Source organism: Chaetomium strumarium (assembly GCF_033439665.1).
Source record: "Chaetomium strumarium strain CBS 333.67 chromosome Unknown B0T15scaffold_2, whole genome shotgun sequence".
Classification (NCBI taxonomy): Eukaryota; Fungi; Ascomycota; class Sordariomycetes; order Sordariales; family Chaetomiaceae; genus Chaetomium; species Chaetomium strumarium.
Genome location: NW_026944430.1, coordinates 1,031,141 through 1,052,706, shown reverse-complemented (window position 1 = coordinate 1,052,706; position 21,566 = coordinate 1,031,141). Strand labels below are relative to the sequence as shown.

The following is a 21,566-nucleotide window of genomic DNA, read 5'->3' as shown; positions in this document are numbered from 1 at the left end:
TGAGCGAACAGATGTACAGTACATACATGGTACATACATATGGCTTTTGAGAATGTGGAGCAGCTCTGCATGAGGGGAATCAGACCCCGCATTCTCAACTGTTCGGGTTGATCGCGTCAACACGCCACTTAATAAAGCGGCCAAAGGAAGACCCGAGACTCAGAACATAATCAAAGCAGATCGACTGCTCTGCCTTCGGATCGCTAGTTCTCGTTGTTTCACAGTGTGTTTGGTAGGAATGTGTAAGCGATTCCCTCTGGCTCGCCTAGCATTCGATATCATTGTCGAAATAGATTACAGAGCAAGAGCCGAAGCTTTCCGGTAACGCTTATTTGCTGCCTTCCCTTTGAGATTGGTGTCGTGATCGTCTCGTCGCAACATTCCACTGTCAGCGTCCTATCACAAGCTGCAAGAAACGGGCTGGGGTCATGCATGGCCTGAACGGAAGCTGATGCGAAGCAACCTCCTCCAACCGGACACGACTATCCTGACGATCGAGCATATCAGTCCCATGTCGGGAAGGAAGTCATCGCCACCAGATACCGTTGAAGCAATCCCCAAGTGATTGTTGATATATTTAATTGCGTTTTAGTTTTCTCGCTCCACGACGGTAGTTCCACGCCACAGGGGAAGAGAACTTGAATCGACTCAAGATGTTGCATCCTATCAGTTCAGAACACGACACACACTACGAGCACAGCCAGTCGAACTCTATCGAGGCTCTAGTCGCAGCGCGCAACGATGGGAAAAAGCATCTGCTCCTAGCGTACGCTCCTGATTTCCGCATAGTGCACCTGCCTGATACCAGGAAGCTTTGTATCTGACACATTCTACCCCAGGGCGTCTGGCTCCGTAGCCACCATCAAAAGCAAGTAGAAATCCTTATCACCGTGCTGCTGCTTCGGCTCCCGACATACTGATGGACCGCAGTCCCCGTCATCGTCGAGGCTCTGGCCAAGTATGAGGGCACCCTCTCGATCCGCATCATCCTGACTGAGTCGGCTACCCACTTCCTCGGCGGGCAGAGTGCTGAGCAACCTACTGTCTCCTCTCTGCTGCATCTGCCCAACGTCGAGGCTGTGTACCGGGACCATGACGAATGGGGACCTCAGCCATGGCGCCGTGGGGCGAGCATCTTGCATATTGAGTTCGTTCTTTTGCCTTGCCGATCCGTCGGTTTCATACGGATGTGTCTGGTTAAGTAGACTGACGAACATGGACTCGGCGGGCAGATTGCGGAGGTGTATGTGTGCTGCTTTCAACTGCGGCTTGGAGAAGTGTGTTATGATGATCGCTAATATCCGGGCGGCACATAGGGGCTGATTTGCTGGTGGTCGCTCGTACGTGGTTCCCGGGAACTCAGACAACCCCTTTTACGACAGACGCGTGGGCCAACTAACAAACTCGGCAACAGCACTTAGCGCAAATACACTGGCCAAGGTGCGCCTATGGGAAGATGCTACGCTATCACTCGGGGCCTGTTGCTGCCTCGATCCCTGATCTCATTGCTAAACAGAAAACAGGTGGTTAACGGCATGTCTGACAACCTCTTGACGTCCGTAATCCGCGCCTGGGACACAGATGCCAGTATCGACATGAAGAAGAAGATCATCATCGTCGCGCCCGCGATGAACTCGGTAACCACCTGCCCGATTCTTCCTCTCCATATGCTTCCTCTTGCAAAGGCACACTAACCGCCGTCCTGCTATGCCCAGGCCATGTGGAGAAACCCAATCACAGAGAAGCAGATCCGCGTGCTCACAGACGAATGGGGCGTCAAGGAGGAAGAGCACGCCGCGGGGCGGGTGCGGTCCATCACGGGGTGGTTCCAGATTATCATGGTAAAGCATCCTTTGGGCTGGTCAGGGACAGATACGCTTACTGACCTTCTCTTTGCAGCCCGTTAGCAAGTATGTTTCTGCTACCCATCCGCCTGTAATAGAAACGGAATGGGCTGGGGCATTGCTGACGTGGACTCCCAAACAGAACGCTTGCATGCGGTGACACAGGAGGTGCGTCCTTCGTCCTTCCCCACAAACCCCCCATTCTCCCCCTCCCGTATCCTTTGCCAGATCTTATATGCTAATATTACCCGGTACCATAGACGGTTAGTCATTCCTTCTAACTTGAGACTTTCAGGGACTCAATCCTCCTTCCCTTGACCACTAAGAGGAAACTGTGGGTGTCGCTAACCACGTCTATGCAGGTGCCATGGCGGCAGTGCCCGATATCTGTGCGGCTATCGAGCAGAAATTGAATCTGACTGCGGCGGGTGAGCCAGGTCCTACTCATACAGGATGACAAGACGGGGTTAGAGAGCACTCCCGGGGGGTTCGGACACAGACGATATGATATGCTCCTCACCACCAATGGCTTGAGCCACAAGTATACCTAATACCGCCTCCATTCCTCGTACTTGTTCTCTCCGTCCCCTCAAGTCCGATAGTCTAGAAATGGAGCTCATGAGTTTAGATGGATTATACAACTGCCTTCTGGATCTCTTGCTCTTCCCCGGTCTTAAGTTGACCCTTTGACGGCCGTCATCCGGGCTCCAGAGCTGCCCTTACGATCCGTACCGACTGACAACTTGACAAGCGTTTTGCATCTTTCAACCTAGCAGCCGTCTGCTCCCATAGTGGTTTACGAACGCGGACACAAAATGTTATATTCGCTTATGTCCTACTCTTGTGTACACATGCATTGTATTGCACACGCTTCACTTCCCGGCCATCAGACATACTGTTGTCATGTCCAGGTCCAGATGAATTAGGGTACCTTAGTATCCGACAATTGTAATCTACAATACAGTAGTGCCTTTTTGACCGCCGCCAATGCCAATGCCACCGGGATCTCTCAATCTGGATCCCAGAATCCATTTGGTAACTGGCCCTCTTCTTCATACCAGTTCGGCGAGGACGCGAAGGGTAACACCCCTTCATAAATGCCCAAGCTCGGAAGAATCCTCTTGCGGCGCGAAAAAAAGAAAAACAAAGTATGCCGTCCCAAGAAGGCGAGGTGATGGAGGCAAAGACAAGAGAGATGACCACCATCTCCTCCGATCATGACCGTGACCGATGATGCATCGCATGCCACCTTGCTATTTGCGCCCCATGGAAGAGGGAAAGCAAAGAAAACAGGCGAAAAACAACAACAACAACAACAACAACAACAAAGTAAGCCTCCCACATGCCGTGAGCCGCTCAATGAATGGATAAAGTAACGTTCCATGCAATCGGATATCGCCTATCCCTCGTGCCGTAGTCCTCCACGTTGTTGGGAGAGACAAGATACTTAGTTTGCTCTCGCAAAGGGCGGATAGTGCACCAATAGTGAAGTGAAACGAAAAAAGGAACAGCGAAGCCAACCCAAGCGAGTACGCCTACTCATGGCGGAAAGTACAGTTCTCTCCTTTTGCACACTGACCCTTGGCCCAGAAGGCGCAGGTCTTCGTGCCGATGAGGGCGCGGTTGATCCCCCGGAGATGGTCGGGGACCTTGTCGTGCTTGTTGCCGCCGCCGCGGCCCTTGCCGCCACGGTGGTGAAAGTCGCGATCACGGTTGTTGTTCTCGCGCTCGCGCTCACGCTCGCGGTCGCGCCCGTAGCTGTCGCGCTCCCGGTCTTGACTGAGGCCGTATGTCTGCCCGTATGCCTCACGCTCTTGGTGGTTGGCTTGGCCATAGCTTTGGCCGTGAGTACCGTACGCCTGCGAATTTTGGCCATAGGAGTTCCAAGTCTGCTGGGCGCTCTGGCCAGCTTGGGCTTGCGTCTGGCCTTGGTTCTGGGCGGTTGCCCACCTCACCACTTCCATTACGTACTGGGTGCTCTGAGGATCGGCTGGGGCGGGAGCCGCGGCCTGGCCTTGATTGCCACTGGTAATAGCAGCTATAATTGCCTGGAGCGGAGCATTGGGGTCAGCAGCAGATGGGTGCTGAGGCTGCGCAGCGTGCTGCTGTTGATTGCCGAGCGCGGCGAGGATGCTGGCCACTTGGTTGTTGGGGTCCGCGGTCTGCTGCTGAGCAGTCTGCGGGGCTTGAGCCTGCACATAGGGATTGGCAGCTTGAGTGTACGGATTCTGATACTGGCCGTACCATGCTTGGTGCGCCGCCTGGTGCTGCTGCAGCTGGTGCTGTTGTTGGGCGGCGTAGTACTGAGCCCAAGCAGCGGAGTAATCAGGGGCCGAGGCCTGTGCGTCTTGTGCATTGGAAGCTTGGGGAGCCGAGGCCGCTTGCTGCACGGGTTGAGAAACAGGGACAGGCTGCGCGGGCGGCGCGGGCTGTGCGGGCCGCGGGGGGTCCTTGGGGATAGATGCGACAATCGCCGCGATGTCGGCAAGCGCTTTTTGGACCTTGGCCTCCACTTCGGGATCGGGATCGGGATCACGCCGCGCAGTCCTCGCGAGTTCGTGGTTATACGGATCGGGGTCCTGCCAGTTCCTGACGCGATCCGAGTGCAGGAGGTCTACGACTTCCTGGTCGCGCCGGGCGGCTGCGGCGGGCTCGTACCAGGCGCGCGGATCCTGAACGGCGGGCTGCTGAGCGGGAGCCTCGGGCTGACGAGTGGCCTGTCCGTTGACAGACTCTGCGATCGACTGAAGGGATTGCAGCGTATTGGTATAATTGGCATAATCCGGACGAGACTGGAGATCCGCGCGGGACTGGGCTGCGTGAGAAGCATGGCGAGAGCCCCATGATCTCCACTCTTGAGTGCGCCGCATCATCTCATCGTATCCAGGAGTGGCGGGAGGCAGCCGCGACTCCTGGCCAGCACTGGAAAGCGACGGCTCATAAGGGGGCGACCTCGGAGTGGGCGGTATGTCCGCGCTGTTGTGGTAGATAACCATCAACTCCTTTGACTCTCGCTCCATGGTGAGCTTCTGCTCCTCGGTCTCAAAAGTTCTGAGTCCGCCCCGGGTGTCGTAGGTCTTCGCCCTCTGCTCGGAAATGATGTGGGCGGCGAAGTCGATGCCAGACAGCTCCTCCCAGTCGCGGTCATTAATTTCAAAGGCTTTGATGCCTTTCCCTGAGTGAAGCCGCTTCATCATCTCGCTCTCTTCGCTGTTTTTGTAGCGGCCTTCCGTCGCGGCGTTGCGGGCCATGCTAAGGCTCTCGGCAATTTCTTCGGGGTGCCGCATAAACTCGCGGACTTCGACCAGTGCGTCCCCGCTCTTGAACGCAACTCTCAATCCTCGGCGGCTCTCCTTACGAAGTCGGCGCGCCCGCTGCTCTGGAGTCTCGTTCGGATCCGGAAGGGTGGCCCGCTTTGCGGCCGTCTCCGGCGTCTTGATCTTCTTTGCTTCGTCAATCTCCTGCATCAACTCAGAAAAGATAGACCTGCTCGCGGGAGCTTGCTTGGTCGCTTCGGCTGGCTTGGGTTTGGCGCTCTTCGCGGCGCCGGACGCGGTCGGTGTGGACTGCGCCTTCGTGGTGACCGACTTGGATGCGTCGGCCTTTGTGGCTTGCATCTTGGAAGTCGAGCTTTTCTGAGCATCGACCTTCGCGGGGTCGGATTTGGGCACCGGCTTTTGAGCCGGACGTGCCTTTCCAGGAAGCAAAAGTCCAGACCGCGGCTTGGTCGGGACAGCGGTGGAACTAGAAGCCGTCGTGCTTGTCGATGCCTTCGTGGCGGGAGCCTTGGTGCTGGGACCCGCCGGTGACTTCCCAGCAGCAGAAGACGCCTTCGTGCTGCTGGACGATGAATTGTCGGTCGCAGGCTTCTTTACTGAGCGCACTTCGGCGCCGGCAGCATCCTCTTCACGCGACCGCTTTGCTCCGGCAGCGGGGGCAGGCATCTTTTTGGGTACCTTCGCCGCGGTTTGGTCAGCCCCTGTGTTAGGTGCCGTGACTTTTGATGAAGCAGGTAAGGATGAATTTTTTCGTAAGTCGGTCGTTGAGCTGGCCGACTTGTTCGTGGACGAGGGGCCCATTTTCTTGGTGTCGTTTCCGGGAGTCGATTGTTTTGAAAGCACCTTGGTCTGCGCAGGCGCGGCTTTCTTCCCACCGCCACCTGACACCGTGCCGGCCGAGTCACTTTCATTCTCGGCCTTTTTATCATCGTTCCAGCTGGCCATCTCAAATATGGTAGCCATCACCCCCTTGGCCTCCTCGTCTCCTGCCTTCTCCAACCTGTTCCTGATCTTGTTCATTTTCCACAACATCAGCTGCTCCGAAGTCACCTCGGTAAGGCGTGTATACAGACGGAGAATGCCCTTGACCAGAGAGGAGTTTGCCTCGCCCGCGTTGATGAGGTTGACGAGGACGTTTATCAGTGTGGCGAACAGCTTGTTTTGGCTGCTCAGCTTCGCCAACAAGCCGACAGGTTTGGCTTGAAGTCCTGCCACAATTGCGCGCTCCAGCAGGTCTTTAGCCAGACGAACCTGAGCCTCGGCGTCGACCTTGTCCTCTTGCGACTGTTCATTGGGCTTTTTCAAGGCAGTCAGGAGGCTCTGGGCCCTGCTGTGAAGGAACACGCCATACTCGCTGCACACGTTCTGGATTACGTGCTTGTTGTCAACATGAGCGGGATGAACCCGCAGGATTTCTTCCGCCTTGATGGTGGTGTAGAGCGGCTCTGCTGGAGGACCAAGACGCTTGGGCTGGGTGATCACCGCTTGTCAGCAAACATCCGGCATCCGACATTGCATCTGGACCACGACCTACCTCCTTACCCAGACCATCTTTCAACCCTTTCCTCCACCAATCGGGGGCGATTTCTAAGACACGAGATTAGTAACCACACGTCAAACTATTTTTTGTCTGCCCTGGGACTCACCGGTATTTCCCCGCTTCATCCAAATCTCAAGGCAAATATCAGCCCGTTGGAAGTCCACGTCACCCGTCGCGTGCTGATACGCATAGAGATGGTTTCCAAGGCACTCAGCTGGAGTCCATCCCCGCGGCAACTGGGGGAACAGGGGAGGTTTGCCGCCTTTTGATGCCAGAGTCATGTTTCGAATCGTCGGCGGCCGACTCTGGAGTCTCACCGGTGCTGCACCAATGACGAGATTGGCCACTCCTGGCAACATCGCCCCGGGACGGCCCTCGGCAGCCGAGAGCAGATCATTGTCCTGAAAGTTGATCGAACATATTCTCCCGGACACAGTTTGGGGTTGGGTCTGCGTGGATGCAGAAGGGGAGCCCACAGAGGCAGAACGAGGACTGGCAGCGGCCGTGGGGAGCAGTTTGGCCTTCTTTGCGACAGCCGAAGCAGCTTGCGGTTCTGATGCTGGCCCGCGCTTAACACCTGCAACAGCAATCGGAGCCGAAGACTGCTGGGCATGCAATCCTGCTTGAATCTGATTGACCGGCTGTTGGTCAGAGGTCTGCTGGCCAGCTCCGGCGGCGCGAGGGGCAGGCTGGACACCAGACCGCTGAGCTACCTGGTGGGGGACCTGCTGAGGGGGTTCCTGGCGAGGAGGACCAGGAAAGGTTGTATCTCGCGCCGGCGGCTGCGCGTGAACACGTGGGCTGCCAGTGACGGCCACCGGCTGGTCCAACGCGCCGTCGAACGACGCAGCAAACTGCGGGTGTACCGGGCGTGGCGCTTGCTGGTGCTCTTCTTCCTGGTATCTGTGGCCAGAGAAGAACGGCGCGGGCGCGCCATGGGGAGCCGGAGCTGAAACGGCCGGTGGCCGGGCAGCAGCAAGCGGATTCTCGTACTGGGGACGAGGTTCATATCCGGCCCACTGTGCAACCGGAGCCTGGGTATACCCGGCAAGCGCAAATCTGGTATCGACCGTCTGATTAGCGTCGGTAGGATGGTGTGCGTCTCCGAAAAAGGCTTGTCCATACCCAAGACCAGCGTCATGAGAGAACGGGGCGGCTGCCGCCAGAGGGTCATCTGACCAAGCGCCTCCCTGGCCATAATAGGGATCAAAAGGTCGAAATAAATCGACCTGGTTGTCTGACCTCGCTGGCGGCGGGTTCAGACCGCCCCCAGCGAGGAAGCCTGGGTTGGCAAAGGCATTGTCTTCGCCTCCGCCTTGATAAGCTAAATGCGAACCGCCGAAGTCATGATCCCACGGCTCGCCGGGATAGCTAGCCGGATCCCAGCTGCCAATCCCTTCGCCATGGCTTTGATCCATGGCGCACTGGAGTGCGAAAGGGGCGTCACGTGAGACTATCAAGCAGTTAATACTCGGTTAACGGCATATCTCCGGCTAAACACATACAGTTGTATTGTTTTGTGGCAATAAGCGTTCAACAATGTCGTGAAGATCCGTGCACGACGGTTAAACGCAAGGTTGCAAATAGCCGGAGTTTTTGCGGTGCAATGAATTTGTGGGAAAATTTGTGGGCAGGTTTGAAGTGGGGCGAGCGCGCTGCGCCAGATTCGGACTAGTGCCAAAGCTAAACTCACAAACGTCAGCCAGCGAGATCCCTCAAAATTTTGCAGTCCCTGCGGGCAAGATGCCAGCCCTGAATCCAGCATCCATCATGCTGGCTGCAGACAGCCAAGGAGAGAAACCAGTAGCAAAGACAGCAGCCATTCCGCAGCAAGAGCAACACGCAGCTTGAATGAATGGTCTTCCAACATGGCCAGAGGAAGAGGTGTTTGCTGGCTGTGGGACTGTAATGGATGCAATAGCATTTGCATTCGAGCATCGATTAAGCTGATCCCGCGTTACCGGAGGAGGGGGGTTTGCAGGTATTCCGTGGTCGAGATCGGGAATCCGGTCGTTAGGGTTGGTTCCCCTTGTTGCCCGCCCTCCATGAAGCTCGAGATGCGATCTGCGTCCGCTCGCCAAGACCACGAGTCACCACCTTGGAACCGCTCAGGATTGACTTTGGACATTTGTGTCTTCAAATTTCCCAATTTCCCTCCTCCCAACTTCGCGTTGCCAATTTCAACGAATCTCGCAGAGATTGAAGCTTCCGGGTAGAGAAGGGGAGCGAAGAGTGACAGCTCCAAGGCCGGAGGTCACCCCCTGAAGTTGGAGCGTCCATTCAAGGGTTGGTGAGGCCCCGCAGTGCCATCATCACCAAGGCCACGTAGTGCTACTGCGGCACCAACAGCCCAAGTTGACCTTAGTCCCAAGGGGAAGGCGACCAGCAACTCTGGAACAATTAAAGCCCAGCAGGGGCGTGCGGGTGACTCCGATGGCTGATGGGTGCTGTGGCATTTTGAATATTATTGCCAGCGTTTGCAGGCAGAGACCTCTGTCTCCCCTGGAACAGCGGTGGCCGTTCTTGGCCTTCTGCTCTCACATTGCTGTCATGCTGCCTTGCTCTGTGCTGGTCTCTCCTGGGTTGGCTGCCTGCATATCTCGTGACAGGGTTTTCAAGCGCTACTTGCAGCGTATGGCGGTTCCGTTGGACACCCCAAGCACGCTTTCGCTGTCGCTTTGCAGCTCTTCAGCACGCAGATCAAAGCCGCGGCGTCCAGGCCGCTAGGCTGAGCGGGCATTCAAAGGAGGAGAGAGAACACGCATTATGCTGCAGGATGTTTTAGACGGGGGACGGGTGATTTATGCATACCCTTGATTTGAGTGAGCAGCAGTCTTTCTCCGCTCTGTGTTGCGACGCCACCTCACAGGGCGACGCCCTCTGGAAGGCAACGACAACGCTGCTCACCGGTTCTTACAACATGACCCGCGTATATATTAAACAGGAGACCTGTATGGCAAATTGACCAGAGAATAGGGGCGCGAACGTGCGGGAAAATGACCCGGTTGAGAGGTCAACGTGCGTCTGGGATGTGTCGAGAGGTGTTCAACTGCCTATACAACTGGGCTGACGCGATAAGATATCACGAGATCCCGCAACCTGAGCATCCGGGTGATGGCTAGAGACGGGCGCGTTGATGAAGGAAGATGGGAGAACTGTCACACCAGGGATGCTGTGGTTGCTGATGAAGGGAAAAGTTGGCATCCACCACAGCAGACCGGGCCGCGGCTGCCAATAATAAAGCGGTGGCTGTTGGCGGGCTTGATGGTGGTCAATGCTTTGTGGCGGAGACACACACGGAGCGTGTCCCACCTTCAGATACGCTAGTCCTAAAGAAGCTAGCGATCAATCCGGGCTTGGTAGGTACGTACCGACGTGCTGGACACAAAGGTGTCTTCATGTGGGGAAGCTTCGAGCCATGTTGTTGAACATCTGAAGGAGCTTGGAGATAAGAGAACCTAGCAACGAAGAAAGGCTTTCGTTTACGCCCTACCAAAAGTGTGACAGCATCCTGACCTTAATGTCCCGCCGTTCGTTCGACAAACAAGGACTCTAATGCTGTGCAGCCGCCTTCTCTGAACGGCAACTACAACCCAGAACTTGCTCATCCAGGGCAATTGCTTCGACCTATCCTCCAGTGTCAGTAACGTAGACGTTGATAAGGGGCCAACCATGGCGGCGCGGGGGAGTTCCTTGCGCGACAAACAGATCTGTGTGTGCCTCCTGGAGAACTTGAAGTTGCATATGTTCCCCGTCAAGCTAATGCGCCTCAGTCGCGATCAAGAAGTTACTCAACCTTAACGAGCCCCTCGACACAAGCGAAAACGATGACGTCCATTCCAATGGCATCGCTGTGCCCTCTGCGCCGATAACAAAGGATGGGAATCCGATCTGGAAGCTTCTCATATTCGATGTGAGCGACACCCTGTGTCTCCGCTTTCCTGGAACCGTATGAACAGGAGCTGAGCTGACGGCGCCGGACAGGACCTCGGTCGCGATGTGATCAGCCCGGTGCTTCAGGTGTCGGACCTTAGGTCTATGGGTGTGACAATGCACATGTGAGCTCACACATCTTGATCTCTCTCCACGGAAATAAACGCTGACCCAAGAAGGCACATTGGGTCCCAGAGAGCCGCCATACCCGATGTCCCGGCGATATATTTGGTCGAGCCGACTGCCGCGAACTTGAAAGCGATCACGAAAGACCTTCAAAAGGGGCTCTACAGCTCAGCCTACCTCAACTTCCTTTCCTCCATACCACGACCTCTGTTGGAAGACTTCGCCGCGCAGACTGCTGCTGCGGGCACCTCGGAGCAGATCTCGCAGGTCTATGACCAGTATCTCAATTTCGTTGTCACTGAGCCCGACCTCTTCAGCCTGGGAATGCAGAAGGAGCACACCTACTGGGCATTGAACAGCGCAAAGACAAAAGATGAGGAGCTGGACCGTGTCATAGACCGGATCGTCAGTGGCCTGTTTAGTGTCGTGGTGACATCAGGTACGGCTTCAATCCTCCGCCAAGGCACCGAGTCGTTGGGACTGACACCTCTCAGGAGTGATACCCATTGTATGCCCCGATTCCTGGCTCCCGCCAATTTCATCTGACGTGTACTGACTTAGCGTCACCCAGATCCGCTGCCCTAGGGACTCTGCCGCTGAGATGATTGCTGCCAAACTTGACCGCAAGCTTCGCGACCACGTTGTCAACTCGAAAGACAACCTGTTCTCTTCACAAACGCGATCTGGCCCTTCGGCTACCGGGACTCCCACATCAAGACCTGTACTGATAATTCTTGACCGCAATGTCGACCTGATACCCATGCTATCTCATTCCTGGACATACCAAAGCCTATGTTTTGATGTCTTTAAGGTGCGCCCTCCTCATAGATACAGAGGCATGATGTCGTTGCTAAGCTCGGTCACAGTCGGAGCTAAACCGCATCACTATCGAGACCCCTGTCGACTCCAGCAACCCAGCAAAAGGGACCACGAAGAAAACATATGATCTCGCCGCAAATGACTTTTTCTGGGCCAAAAATGCGTGCTTGCCGTTTCCCCAGGTCGCCGAGGATATTGGTAAGGCACCCCGGGCTTGTTCCATTTCCCTCGCGAGACCCGTCTGTTGCTGACCCCTGGGACGTAGATACTGAGCTTACCAAGTACAAGGAGGAGGCGGAGGCGATCACCAAGAAGACCGGAGTCAGTAACTTTGAGGATCTCCAAAATGACACAAGCGCTAGCGCGCAACACCTCAAAGCAGCCATCACCCTTCTCCCAGAGCTCCGGGAGCGCAAGGCAATACTGGACATGCACATGAACATCCTTGCCGCCGTCTTGGGAGAGATACAAAATCGGCAGCTCGACAACTATTTCCAACTCGAGGAAAATGTGATGAAGCAGACCAAGGCGCAGATGCTCGAGCTTATCAAGACGGGCGATAAAGGGCAGCCGATGGACAAGCTGCGCCTCTTCATAATCTGGTTCCTTAGCACCGAACAGGATGTGACGCGGCAGGAATGGTCACAATTCGAGGAGGCACTAACTGCGGCGGGATGTGACAAGACATGCCTGGCATATATCCGACAGTGAGGCACAACCAGACTCTGGCTCCCATCTTTCGCGAACGGGTTGTGTACTGACGTGCGAATAGGGTCCGAGCAACCAACAAGATGACACAGCTTACAACCATCAACAGCCAGGGGTCAGCAAACCAGCAGCAATCGGGCTCTTCGGACCTCTTCAACCGTTTTTCAGCGATCTCGACGCGCCTGACAGACCGGCTTAAGGAGACGGGCGTCCCGACAAGCGCGCTGACATCCAATGTGGCGTCACTACTGGGCGGCATTAAGAACTTCCTGCCCGTCGATAGGGATCTGACAGTGACCAAAATCACCGAGTCGATCATGGATCCCTCAAGTGCTAGCTCGTCGGCGATTGCTAAGACGGAACACTACCTGTACTTTGACCCTCGCAGCGCCAACGCGCGTGGGACAATGCCTCAGCCGTCGGCATTACGCGCTTCCGGGAGTGGAGCTACGGCGCCGGGCGGACTGCCGGGCTCAGGTCTTGGCACGCAGGTCGGCGGTACCGGGGCCACCTTTGGGCAGCGGAGGCAGGGGTTTTCGGAAGCCATGGTCTTCATGGTCGGAGGCGGGTCCATGGATGAATACGGAAACTTGCAGGAGTGGGCAACCCGCACAGCGGCCGGAGATCGGGTCAAGCGAAGGGTCATTTACGGCGCCAGTGAACTGGTTAATGCAAGCCAGTTCATCAGGGATGAACTGGATAAGCTCGGCAGGGAGATGTCTTAAATCCCCATGGCTCCGGTATGGATTAGGCTTATATGTACAGTACCTTCCAGGGTCTCAAAGCATCAAGGGTACTTGGTGATCGCTTCGGAATGATGCTTATACAGTCGCCGATGCCTATCAGGACGGGCCGCGATGAAAGCTAGGCGAACGACCGAAAGCTCAAGGCATTGTATTGTGTGCTGAAGTGAAAGGCGATCAAACAGAGCGAGATACCAGTGAACGCTGTTCCTGCCCTTGACTGTCCCAAGCCAGGGGTTTCGCTCCGCTAACAAATCTCAGGGTCTCGAATGCGACATGGCCTTGCATATGCAACTTACCGTACTGTCGGCAGTTAACTAGTCGGAGTCCAACAGGACGCGCGTTCAACTGCTAGTTACGAGAAAAGCTTACGCTGTACAGTCACCTTCAGCGGCCGTGTCTTCCGTGGACATTGGAAGTTGCCGGGCAGTGCCTCTTGGAGGCGGCAATGCGACAGTTGAGCCAGTAAGTTAACGTTGATTCCGTCTGCGGCTGATAATGGAGCCTCCTGACAATCGCGCTATTTTTGATAGTCCAAAGGTTGATATCAACAAAGGCTACGACAGCGAGACAGCCTAATGCCATCCCGCATACACTGTACTAGAGAGAGCTTCACCCGATCTATGGCAAAGGGCCAAGCAAGCAGCTGCATCCGTTACCCAGTGACTAGGTAGGTTACACAAAGATCTCGCGAATCGCGATATCTCAATCATTTAGGAGGCGCGTTGAGATAGTGGTGATGTGGTGACCGCGGGAGTGAAGAAACGGGAAGCGGCATGGACCGCTGCGAGGCGGTTTCTGTGGTTTCCGTCGCGCACAGCCGCCAGGTCTAAGCCTTCCAAGTGTTTGTCGTCGTGTCCCTCAGCTGCCAGATACCAAACTCTGCTCTTGTGGATTCTGGGATGGATAACCCCCTTACCCTGGGCCATCATTGACCTTGCTTTCCCCGCACTGCCGCATTTCCGACAATCGCAGGGTTCAATAATAAAGTGTCGATCCCGAGACTTTAAAAACAACAACTGTTGTGAGACGCAAAACTCCAGGGCAACGAACGGGCTTTATCCACCGTTACCGCCTCCTAAACGGAAGCCTCGACCCAATCACCAGCGCCGAAAGGCTTGCGACGTCGCACTTGCCCAGATTGGGTGCTGAAACAACCACACGCTCTGCCGGCGTCTTCCCGGCAAGGAGAGCCCCTTCATTCAATAGCCCCTCGATAGTCTTGGCAGCCGTCCGAACAACTTCCTGATTCTGGGCGGAAATCTGCCTGGTCTGAAACTGCGACTCCTGTTCCTGCTTGCCGATTTTCCGCGCCTGTCGAGCAGTTGCGACAGCATCTGAGCGCCGTGCTAGCCAACAAGCCAATCGATCGAGAAAAGTCGGCTCGTTTTGACCGCGGCGCGGTGCAGATAGACAAAGGCCGAGCGCTACGGATCGCGCGCCAAAGGAGCGTTTGCGCACAGCCAACCGATCGACATCTGCGCCTCAGTTCGACAACTGCGGCCGCGCGGCTGCCGCAAGGGAAGGCAGACAGGCGGGAGCCGAGGAACACGGGGCCGCGCGCCGACACCACCCAGACATTCACGACACCTCGCATTCCCGGCGGGGAAAAGCACTTGGAGACGCGCAGCCGTCCGAATTGGAAACGTCTCTTTGGAACCGGTGTTGGCATTCGCAAGGGAGCATTTACATACTTGCGCCTGGGGTGGCGTTTTGGCACATTTTCTTTCGAGATACCCGGTCCAGTGTGTTTCAAGTCCACCGCAACCACCACTAAGCAACCATGTCGTATAATCGATTAGGCAAGTCGAAGTCTCCATTCCTTATTTCACGGCCTTTTTCGCTCTTGTGGGCCGGTCTCCTCACGACCCGACCTACGTACCGTTTCCGAAGTTCTTCCCTTCAGTCCCCGTCCTAGGCGTACGTGCCTTATTTTGGTATCACATTCTTGTACCCAAGAGGCCGGTTCCCTGGGACCCGTTGCTCGTACGCCTGACCGCGGCCTGGAAGCCGTTCCTGCGGGCTGTTGCTTGTGCGGTAGTTTTGATCCCATTGCCCGGTGCAAGGAATACCGCGATACCAGCTTGGACCTGTCCGGTGTTGAGGTGTATCAGATTCCGCGGCGCAAGCAGCTTGGCTTTTCACCATCGCGGGTCCGTACTTTGTTGGCCCGCACGCGGAGGAATCTCCGACGTCCGGGCCTGGGGAATACTGTTGCACGACGGATTGGCTAACCTTGGCGCCATGTTGCAGACGACGACTATTACGAGAGCCACCCCATGGAGAGCCGGGTGCATAGGACGCCCTCCCCAGGGCATCCACTCCAACACGGGTATCACCTAGAGGACAACCCGTACGGCCATTCACAGCTAAACATACCGGCCGGCCCCGGGAGGTACAGCCCGGGCGATTCATTACAGATGCAGACTGCAGTTAGTAAAGCTCGTTGTGCGGGGGGTTGCGCTGTGATTGAAGCTGACGGAACCACAAGCAATCCGTCGACAACCTCGGGAGCTACTCGGTCAACCCCGAGGCGCATCATGATGCCTACTACAACCAGCCGTACGAGCCAAATCCCGCCCAGGGCTACGATCCAAATGTGCACCAAGGTTACGACCAGACACCCCAGGGCTATGACCAGACGCCGTATTACGAAGACGATAGGCGGCCGATGTTGACGCATAATGACTCGCAAGTTGGCGCGAGCGACCCCTTCCACGACAACCCGCAGCCTCCGACGAACAACCAGCCGATTAAGAGGTGGAAGACGGTAAAACAGGTGCTCTTGTACCGGGGCAACTTGGTTCTGGACTGCCCAATCCCTCCTAAGCTGCTGAATCAGCTGCCGCACGGTGAGCGCGATGAGTTCACCCACATGCGCTACTCGGCGGCGACATGCGACCCCTCGGAATTCTACGAGAACAACTTCACTCTCCGGCAGAAGCTGTTTAGCAAACCCCGGCACACCGAGCTCTTCATCGTAGTGACCATGTACAACGAGGACGAGATTCTGTTTGCGCGGACCATGATCGGCGTGTTCAAGAACATCGAGTACATGTGCAAGCGGACCGAGAGCAAGACCTGGGGCAAAGACGCCTGGAAGAAGATCGTCGTGTGCGTCGTCAGTGATGGTCGTGCCAAAATCAACCCCCGGACAAGGGCGCTGCTGGCTGGTATGGGTGTGTACCAGGAGGGTATCGCCAAGCAACAGGTCAACGGCAAGGACGTCACGGCGCATATCTACGAGTACACAACACAGGTCGGCATGGCGATCAAGAACGATGTCGTCCAGCTTATTCCCAAGCAGCAACCGGTGCAGATGCTGTTCTGCCTCAAGGAAAAGAACCAGAAGAAGATCAACTCTCACCGTTGGTTCTTCCAAGCGTTTGGCCGTGTCCTAGACCCCAACATCTGCGTGCTGATCGATGCCGGTACGAAGCCGGGCAACAACTCAATCTACCACCTGTGGAAGGCTTTCGACCTGGAGCCTATGTGCGCTGGCGCTTGCGGTGAGATCAAGGCTATGCTGGGGACCGGAGGCAAAAACCTCATCAACCCGCTGGTCGCAACGCAGAATTTCGAGTATAAAATGAGCAACATCCTGGACAAACCACTAGAATCAGCTTTCGGCTTCATCTCCGTCTTGCCCGGTGCCTTCTCCGCCTACCGATACGTGGCGCTGCAGAACGACAAGAACGGCCAGGGCCCGCTGGAGAAGTACTTTGCCGGCGAGAAGCTACACGGCGGCGACGCGGGCATCTTCACGGCGAACATGTATCTCGCCGAAGACCGTATCCTCTGCTTCGAGCTTGTCACCAAGCGCAACTGCCACTGGATCTTGCAGTACGTGAAATCGGCGACCGGCGAGACAGACGTGCCGGACACGGTCACCGAGTTGATTCTCCAGCGCCGTCGCTGGCTGAACGGTTCTTTCTTCGCTGCCATTTACGCCATTGTCCACTTCCACCAGTTCTTCCGGTCCGACCACTCGCTCTTCCGTAAGCTGGCCTTCTTTATCGAGTTCGTCTTCAACACTGTCAACATGATCTTCGCCTGGTTTGCGATCGGCAACTTCTTCTTGGTCTTCAAGATCTTGACGACGAGTCTGGGCGACGAGACGCTGCTTGGCAACGTCGGCTCGATCCTGGGTGTCGTGTTCACCTGGCTCTACGGCGTTTCGTTGATGACGTGCTTTGTGCTGTCCATGGGCAACCGGCCGGCTGGTTCAGGGCGGTACTACATGGCCATGGTGATCTTCTGGGCGATCATCTTCGTGTAGGTTGCCCTATTGCTTCATCCGCAGCCGGTTGCAACACCAAACTGACCTTAGCAGTTACCTCATGTTCGCCGCAATTTACATCTCCGTCAACGCCATCATCACCGACCTCCAAAAGAACAACTTCTCGATCGACTCGCTGTTCAAGAATGAGGTCTTCTACACGCTCATCATCTCAGTCTTGTCCACCTACGGCCTCTGGCTGATCGCGTCGCTGCTCATGTTCGACCCCTGGCACATGCTCACCTCTCTCATCCAGTACATGCTGCTCTCGCCGACCTACACCAACGTGCTCAACGTCTACGCCTTCTGCAACACCCACGACATCTCGTGGGGCACCAAGGGCGACGACAAGCCCGACAAGCTCCCCAGCGTCAACACCAAAGACGGCCAGGGCAAGACGGACCTGCCGGACGAGGGCGACCTCAACGCTCAGTACGAGCGCGAGCTGCAGGTCTTTGGCCGGAAGGTCGTCAAGGAGAACAAGCCACCCACGCCCGCCCAGCTCGAGGAGAAGCAGATGGACTACTACCGCGGCGTCCGCACTGTCGTCGTGCTCTTCTGGATGATCACCAACTTCGCCCTCTGCGCCGTCGTGCTCTCGACCGCAGGGCTCGAGAACATCGTGCCCGGCAAGGGCCAGACCGAGGAGGAAGTCAAGACCAACCGCGCCAACATCTACCTCAGCGTCGTGCTCTGGTCCGTGGCGGGCTTGTCGGCGTTCAAGTTCCTGGGCGCCATGTGGTTCCTGGTGGTGAGGATGTTTAGGGGTGTCTAAACGAAGAATGAAAGCGGTTTACAAGTAAATAAATGGCGGGGAGTGGCCGGTTTTGGCTTTCGGGTTTGGTTGGGGACGGGGTTGCGCTTATTTATGATGATTCGATACTGTAATGTTTGGGCATACGTTCTTCATTTCAACACCCCTTTCTGTGGGTTGGCTTCTTCTTTTTGAGCAGTGAGTGAAAAGGGGGGTGTGCGAGGCCCGCGTTTTGTATGACTTACGCTTTGTTTGGCTTTGCTTCTGTCGCCGTTGGAAGACTCATTTAGCGACGTGATTTTGTGGGGAGCGATAGAGACATGTGTATTCCCTATGTAAAAGAATAATACCCCCTCGTCAAACGCGGTCAAATCCTTCCCAAATGTGATGAGTTGGGAGATCTGCTCCTTTTTGAGTTCCGATGTATATGAGACAATGACCTAGGTATATCATTGTTACATCATCGGTCCGAGAATCTATTTGACAAACCCTGTTGTACCATGTCATTCGAATACCTTAGTGATATACATGAACGGAACGTAGCACCGCATTTATGAAAAACATCCATTTCCGTGGAAGCAATTTGCCGAGCTTCGCTTTTCACACATTTAGAGTGGGCATACCATTTAAAGCCGCGCTGGCTTCACCGGTTTGAGAAAGCTCGGAGGAGAACATGAACAGAATATCTTAAGCGGGAAGAATGGAAAAAGTGAGGTATCAGAAAGGGGAACCAAATCGGGCACAAGCACCACTGCCGTCATTCATGAGATGAGGAGGGGCGATGAGGCGACAAGGACCCGGAAATTCAGGTGAGGCGAGCTGAAGCTGACGTTGGGGCTGAGGCTGGGAAAGGCACGCGCCCAACTTGCGTCCGCTGGTTGCCCCTGCCGAACCAGCAGAGCGCCCAGATTGGTTCGGTCAAGACCGGAAGAGTTCATACGACGACCTACTCGACGACTTGCCGGGCTGTAGCTGTTGGACAGCACCCATGATTTTCTGCTGAGCTGAACCGCCGTCGGACCGAGCATTCCTTTGCCCTACCAGGCAGAACAGAATACTGTAGTACGCAGATTGTTTGCTTACACTACACGTGCAAACTACACGCCTCCAATGGAAGTTGATCGCGTCCACCTTGACAGGCTCGAGACAGGAACCGGCAGCCCCATGACCCATGAAAATCCGGGGTAGCGTCATCGACAGGGGCAACAGCCCCGCCATGCCCTCAACGATTGGGTTTCTCCTGAGGTCCACATCCGTAACATGGGAAGCTTTCTGTGAAATGGCAAATTCTTCCAGCTTGTTCGCGCCAACTCACGAGATATGAAAATTTTGGCTGCCAAGTCCCGAGGCTTCAAGGTCAGCCTGCAGGCAAAACGCAACTGCGGCCATCCGATGGCGATGTTCCTGCCGAAGGGATTCAAAACACCCCCGGTCGAATCGGAATTGCCAAGCCCTTGCTTTCGACCTGTGACGTCGAGAACGCTTGCAGGGCTTGCAAGCCAGGTACCCTATCGATCCATGCGAGCCATGTCGGCCAGAGAAGGGACAACGTGAGAATGATGAGAAGGCGCGGCTCGAGTGCGCAGGTGGCATCGTCCCTTGATGTGGATTGTGCCGAGACAGGAGAGGTACCAGAAGGCTGGAAACACAGCAGAAGGGTACCTGAGCGGGGCGCAAACCATAACGTAACAATAAGACCCTAGCGGCCCGCGTGACTCTCCCCTGAGTTTCCATCAGCTAACGGAAAGCTCGAGTGGACTCGACAACACGCCGGCATCAAACTTTGCAGCCCAGAAGCGCTGGAGCTGAGCAAGCAGAGCACCTGACACCATTGGCGCCTTTGAAATCTGGATACTTCTCTGTCTTGGCCATGGCCCATCAGGCGCCGCAAAAACTTGTAGGTATTGCCAAGTGGCGGAGGCTGTTCGTCTCAACAATGGCCCGGTTGGGCAAGCGTTTGCCCGTTGTTGTGGTATATTGCGCGATTCTAGCGCAAGGGCATGTTAGTCATGCGGCTTCCCGCCCAGCGCTTGTGCTCAAGTTGGAGCTTTGTTTGCTAGTTCGTACTGTACCGTGTACACCGAGGGGCTAGTGCCACTTACACAATACAATCCCTTGGAACCCATCCTGGATCTTAAGGATCCGTTCTCTCCCTCAAACTCTCTCCAGATTTCGGACCACTTTCACACTCATCCACCGAAAGAGAATCGCAAATTCAAACACTTCTACGGGCCAGGTCCATAGAGTTTCCCAGCTACCTCTTGTCAACAAAAAGCCTTCTCCAACAAACCGACTTGACGCTCACTCACCAGACCATATCCATACAACCCCAACATACGGATATAGCGTCGACGACCTAACGAAGCAAACAACATGCCTTCTCTCAAGTCCGCCTATACAATCACCGAACCGCACCCCACCGTGCCCCAAAACACATACACCCACTCCGGCCGCGGCGGCCTAGGCAACTTCTTCCGCGCGCCAGCCACCACCCCGTCCTCGGGTGTTCCGACGCCCGCCACCTCATCCACAACAAGCAGCAACAGCAGCAGCAGCACCCGCCGCTTCTACTCGGGCCGCGGCGGCGCCGGCAACGCCCACGCCGCGGTTGAGCGGCCCGTGCTGTCCTTCGACGAAGAGTTCCAGCGCGCCGAGGTGCGCGAGAAGACGGCGACGATCAGCCACGTCGGCCGCGGCGGGGCGGGCAACATCTTCAGCGCCTTTTCCCCGTCCTCCTCCAAGGGCGGCAGCGGCGACGACGGCGAGTCGCTAGCCCGCCACGAGTCCGGGAGCTCGGACAGCAGCACGCGGTCGGTTGCTGACCGGCTATGGGGGCGGATCACCAGCGTGGGACACCATTAGCCGGCGGTTGTGACAACGGATTCTTTGACGGCCCTTCGAGAGGGATAGCTTTTTTTCAGTCGGGCGACCTTTCCTTTTATGTTGGCGATTCTTGTTTTTCTCCTCTCTCGGCATGATGTTGGCCTCTCTCAAGCATGGCGTTTCCAGGGTTGTATCACGGGTTTTTCCAGGCGCCGGTTTTGTTCGAGCCGAGCAATGAGTCAATGAAATGGGGCCAACAAAAAAGTTGATTTCTTTTTACGGTGTCCAGTGGGCGGGCAAGGAGTTGGGGACTCGTTTGGTGTGGTTGACTAAGCCGTCTGGGCAGAGCAGACGGTGACTCTCAACGGCATCACCGTCATCGGGGTGGCGAGAAGGACCTCCTAGGAGTCCTCCGAGCAAGGAGCAAGTCCAGGTGGTTCCGGCGCCGCGTCCATTATTGGCTCACCCAGATGCGAAAACGGCGATGTGTGAGGGATTGGCGTTAGTGATGGCGAATTGCGGTCTTCTGTACAATTATATCAATATACCCCCCAGCTGCGGTGTTGGTGATGAAACGATGCGGTCACTTGCTTCTACTCTTGGACACTGCTCACGACCATGCTTGTATATGGAACTGACTTATTGGTGCTTCTCATGTTACCGTCTCAGCTGGCATCTTGGGGTATTGTCACCGAACAAACACGCCGGTGCTGCCCCCT

The 21,566-nt window shown here is 55.9% G+C and overlaps 5 protein-coding genes across 5 annotated transcripts; 4 read left to right on the top strand and 1 right to left on the bottom strand.

Moving 5' to 3' along the window:
* Positions 1 to 653: 653 nt before the first annotated feature.
* Positions 654 to 2,301, top strand: B0T15DRAFT_490617 (flavoprotein-domain-containing protein; the record flags this gene model as incomplete). Its single annotated transcript, XM_062866695.1, has 10 exons — positions 654 to 816; positions 931 to 1,147; positions 1,233 to 1,243; positions 1,317 to 1,340; positions 1,415 to 1,440; positions 1,524 to 1,637; positions 1,716 to 1,841; positions 1,900 to 1,910; positions 1,987 to 2,012; positions 2,207 to 2,301. 10 exons carry the CDS (start codon positions 654 to 656, stop codon positions 2,299 to 2,301), a joined length of 813 nt encoding a protein of 270 aa, XP_062723788.1.
* Positions 2,302 to 3,214: 913 nt separating this feature from the next.
* Positions 3,215 to 8,331, bottom strand: B0T15DRAFT_93696 (uncharacterized protein). The gene is made up of 4 exons (XM_062871468.1): positions 8,168 to 8,331; positions 6,769 to 8,115; positions 6,657 to 6,709; positions 3,215 to 6,592 (listed from the first exon to the last, which is right to left on the bottom strand). The coding sequence occupies exons 2-4, from the start codon at positions 8,078 to 8,080 to the stop codon at positions 3,380 to 3,382; spliced, it is 4,578 nt and encodes a 1,525-aa protein (XP_062723787.1). The 5' UTR covers positions 8,081 to 8,115; positions 8,168 to 8,331; the 3' UTR covers positions 3,215 to 3,379.
* A 1,754-nt stretch (positions 8,332 to 10,085) lies between these two features.
* On the top strand, positions 10,086 to 13,182 carry B0T15DRAFT_523245 (Sec1-like protein). Its single transcript, XM_062868677.1, has 9 exons — positions 10,086 to 10,374; positions 10,436 to 10,575; positions 10,647 to 10,720; positions 10,775 to 11,160; positions 11,216 to 11,229; positions 11,293 to 11,532; positions 11,588 to 11,738; positions 11,806 to 12,247; positions 12,313 to 13,182. Exons 1-9 carry the CDS (start codon positions 10,335 to 10,337, stop codon positions 12,971 to 12,973), a joined length of 2,148 nt encoding a protein of 715 aa, XP_062723786.1. The 5' UTR covers positions 10,086 to 10,334; the 3' UTR covers positions 12,974 to 13,182.
* A 2,088-nt stretch (positions 13,183 to 15,270) lies between these two features.
* Positions 15,271 to 18,045, top strand: B0T15DRAFT_508523 (chitin synthase I; the record flags this gene model as incomplete). The annotated part of the gene is made up of 3 exons (XM_062867726.1): positions 15,271 to 15,423; positions 15,483 to 17,266; positions 17,325 to 18,045. The coding sequence occupies 3 exons, from the start codon at positions 15,271 to 15,273 to the stop codon at positions 18,043 to 18,045; spliced, it is 2,658 nt and encodes an 885-aa protein (XP_062723785.1).
* A 2,033-nt stretch (positions 18,046 to 20,078) lies between these two features.
* Positions 20,079 to 21,109, top strand: B0T15DRAFT_93739 (uncharacterized protein). Its single transcript, XM_062871470.1, has one exon. The coding sequence runs from the start codon at positions 20,398 to 20,400 to the stop codon at positions 20,884 to 20,886; it is 489 nt and encodes a 162-aa protein (XP_062723784.1). The 5' UTR covers positions 20,079 to 20,397; the 3' UTR covers positions 20,887 to 21,109.
* The last annotated feature ends 457 nt before the right edge of the window (positions 21,110 to 21,566 follow it).

Excerpts from the sequence above, each read along its gene's own strand:
- B0T15DRAFT_523245 (XM_062868677.1), top strand. The coding sequence starts at position 10,335 with ATGGCGGCGCGGGGGAGTTCCTTGCGCGACAAACAGATCT. Across the intron at positions 10,576-10,646 it reads GGAAGCTTCTCATATTCGAT|GACCTCGGTCGCGATGTGAT; the intron begins GTGAGCGACACC and ends GGCGCCGGACAG. Across the intron at positions 10,721-10,774 it reads ATGGGTGTGACAATGCACAT|GCACATTGGGTCCCAGAGAG; the intron begins GTGAGCTCACAC and ends TGACCCAAGAAG.
- B0T15DRAFT_93739 (XM_062871470.1), top strand. The coding sequence starts at position 20,398 with ATGCCTTCTCTCAAGTCCGCCTATACAATCACCGAACCGCACCCCACC.
- B0T15DRAFT_93696 (XM_062871468.1), bottom strand. The coding sequence starts at position 8,080 with ATGGATCAAAGCCATGGCGAAGGGATTGGCAGCTGGGATCCGGCTAGC. Across the intron at positions 6,710-6,768 it reads GATGAAGCGGGGAAATACCG|AAATCGCCCCCGATTGGTGG; the intron begins GTGAGTCCCAGG and ends CTCGTGTCTTAG. Across the intron at positions 6,593-6,656 it reads AAGATGGTCTGGGTAAGGAG|CCCAAGCGTCTTGGTCCTCC; the intron begins GTAGGTCGTGGT and ends GTGATCACCCAG.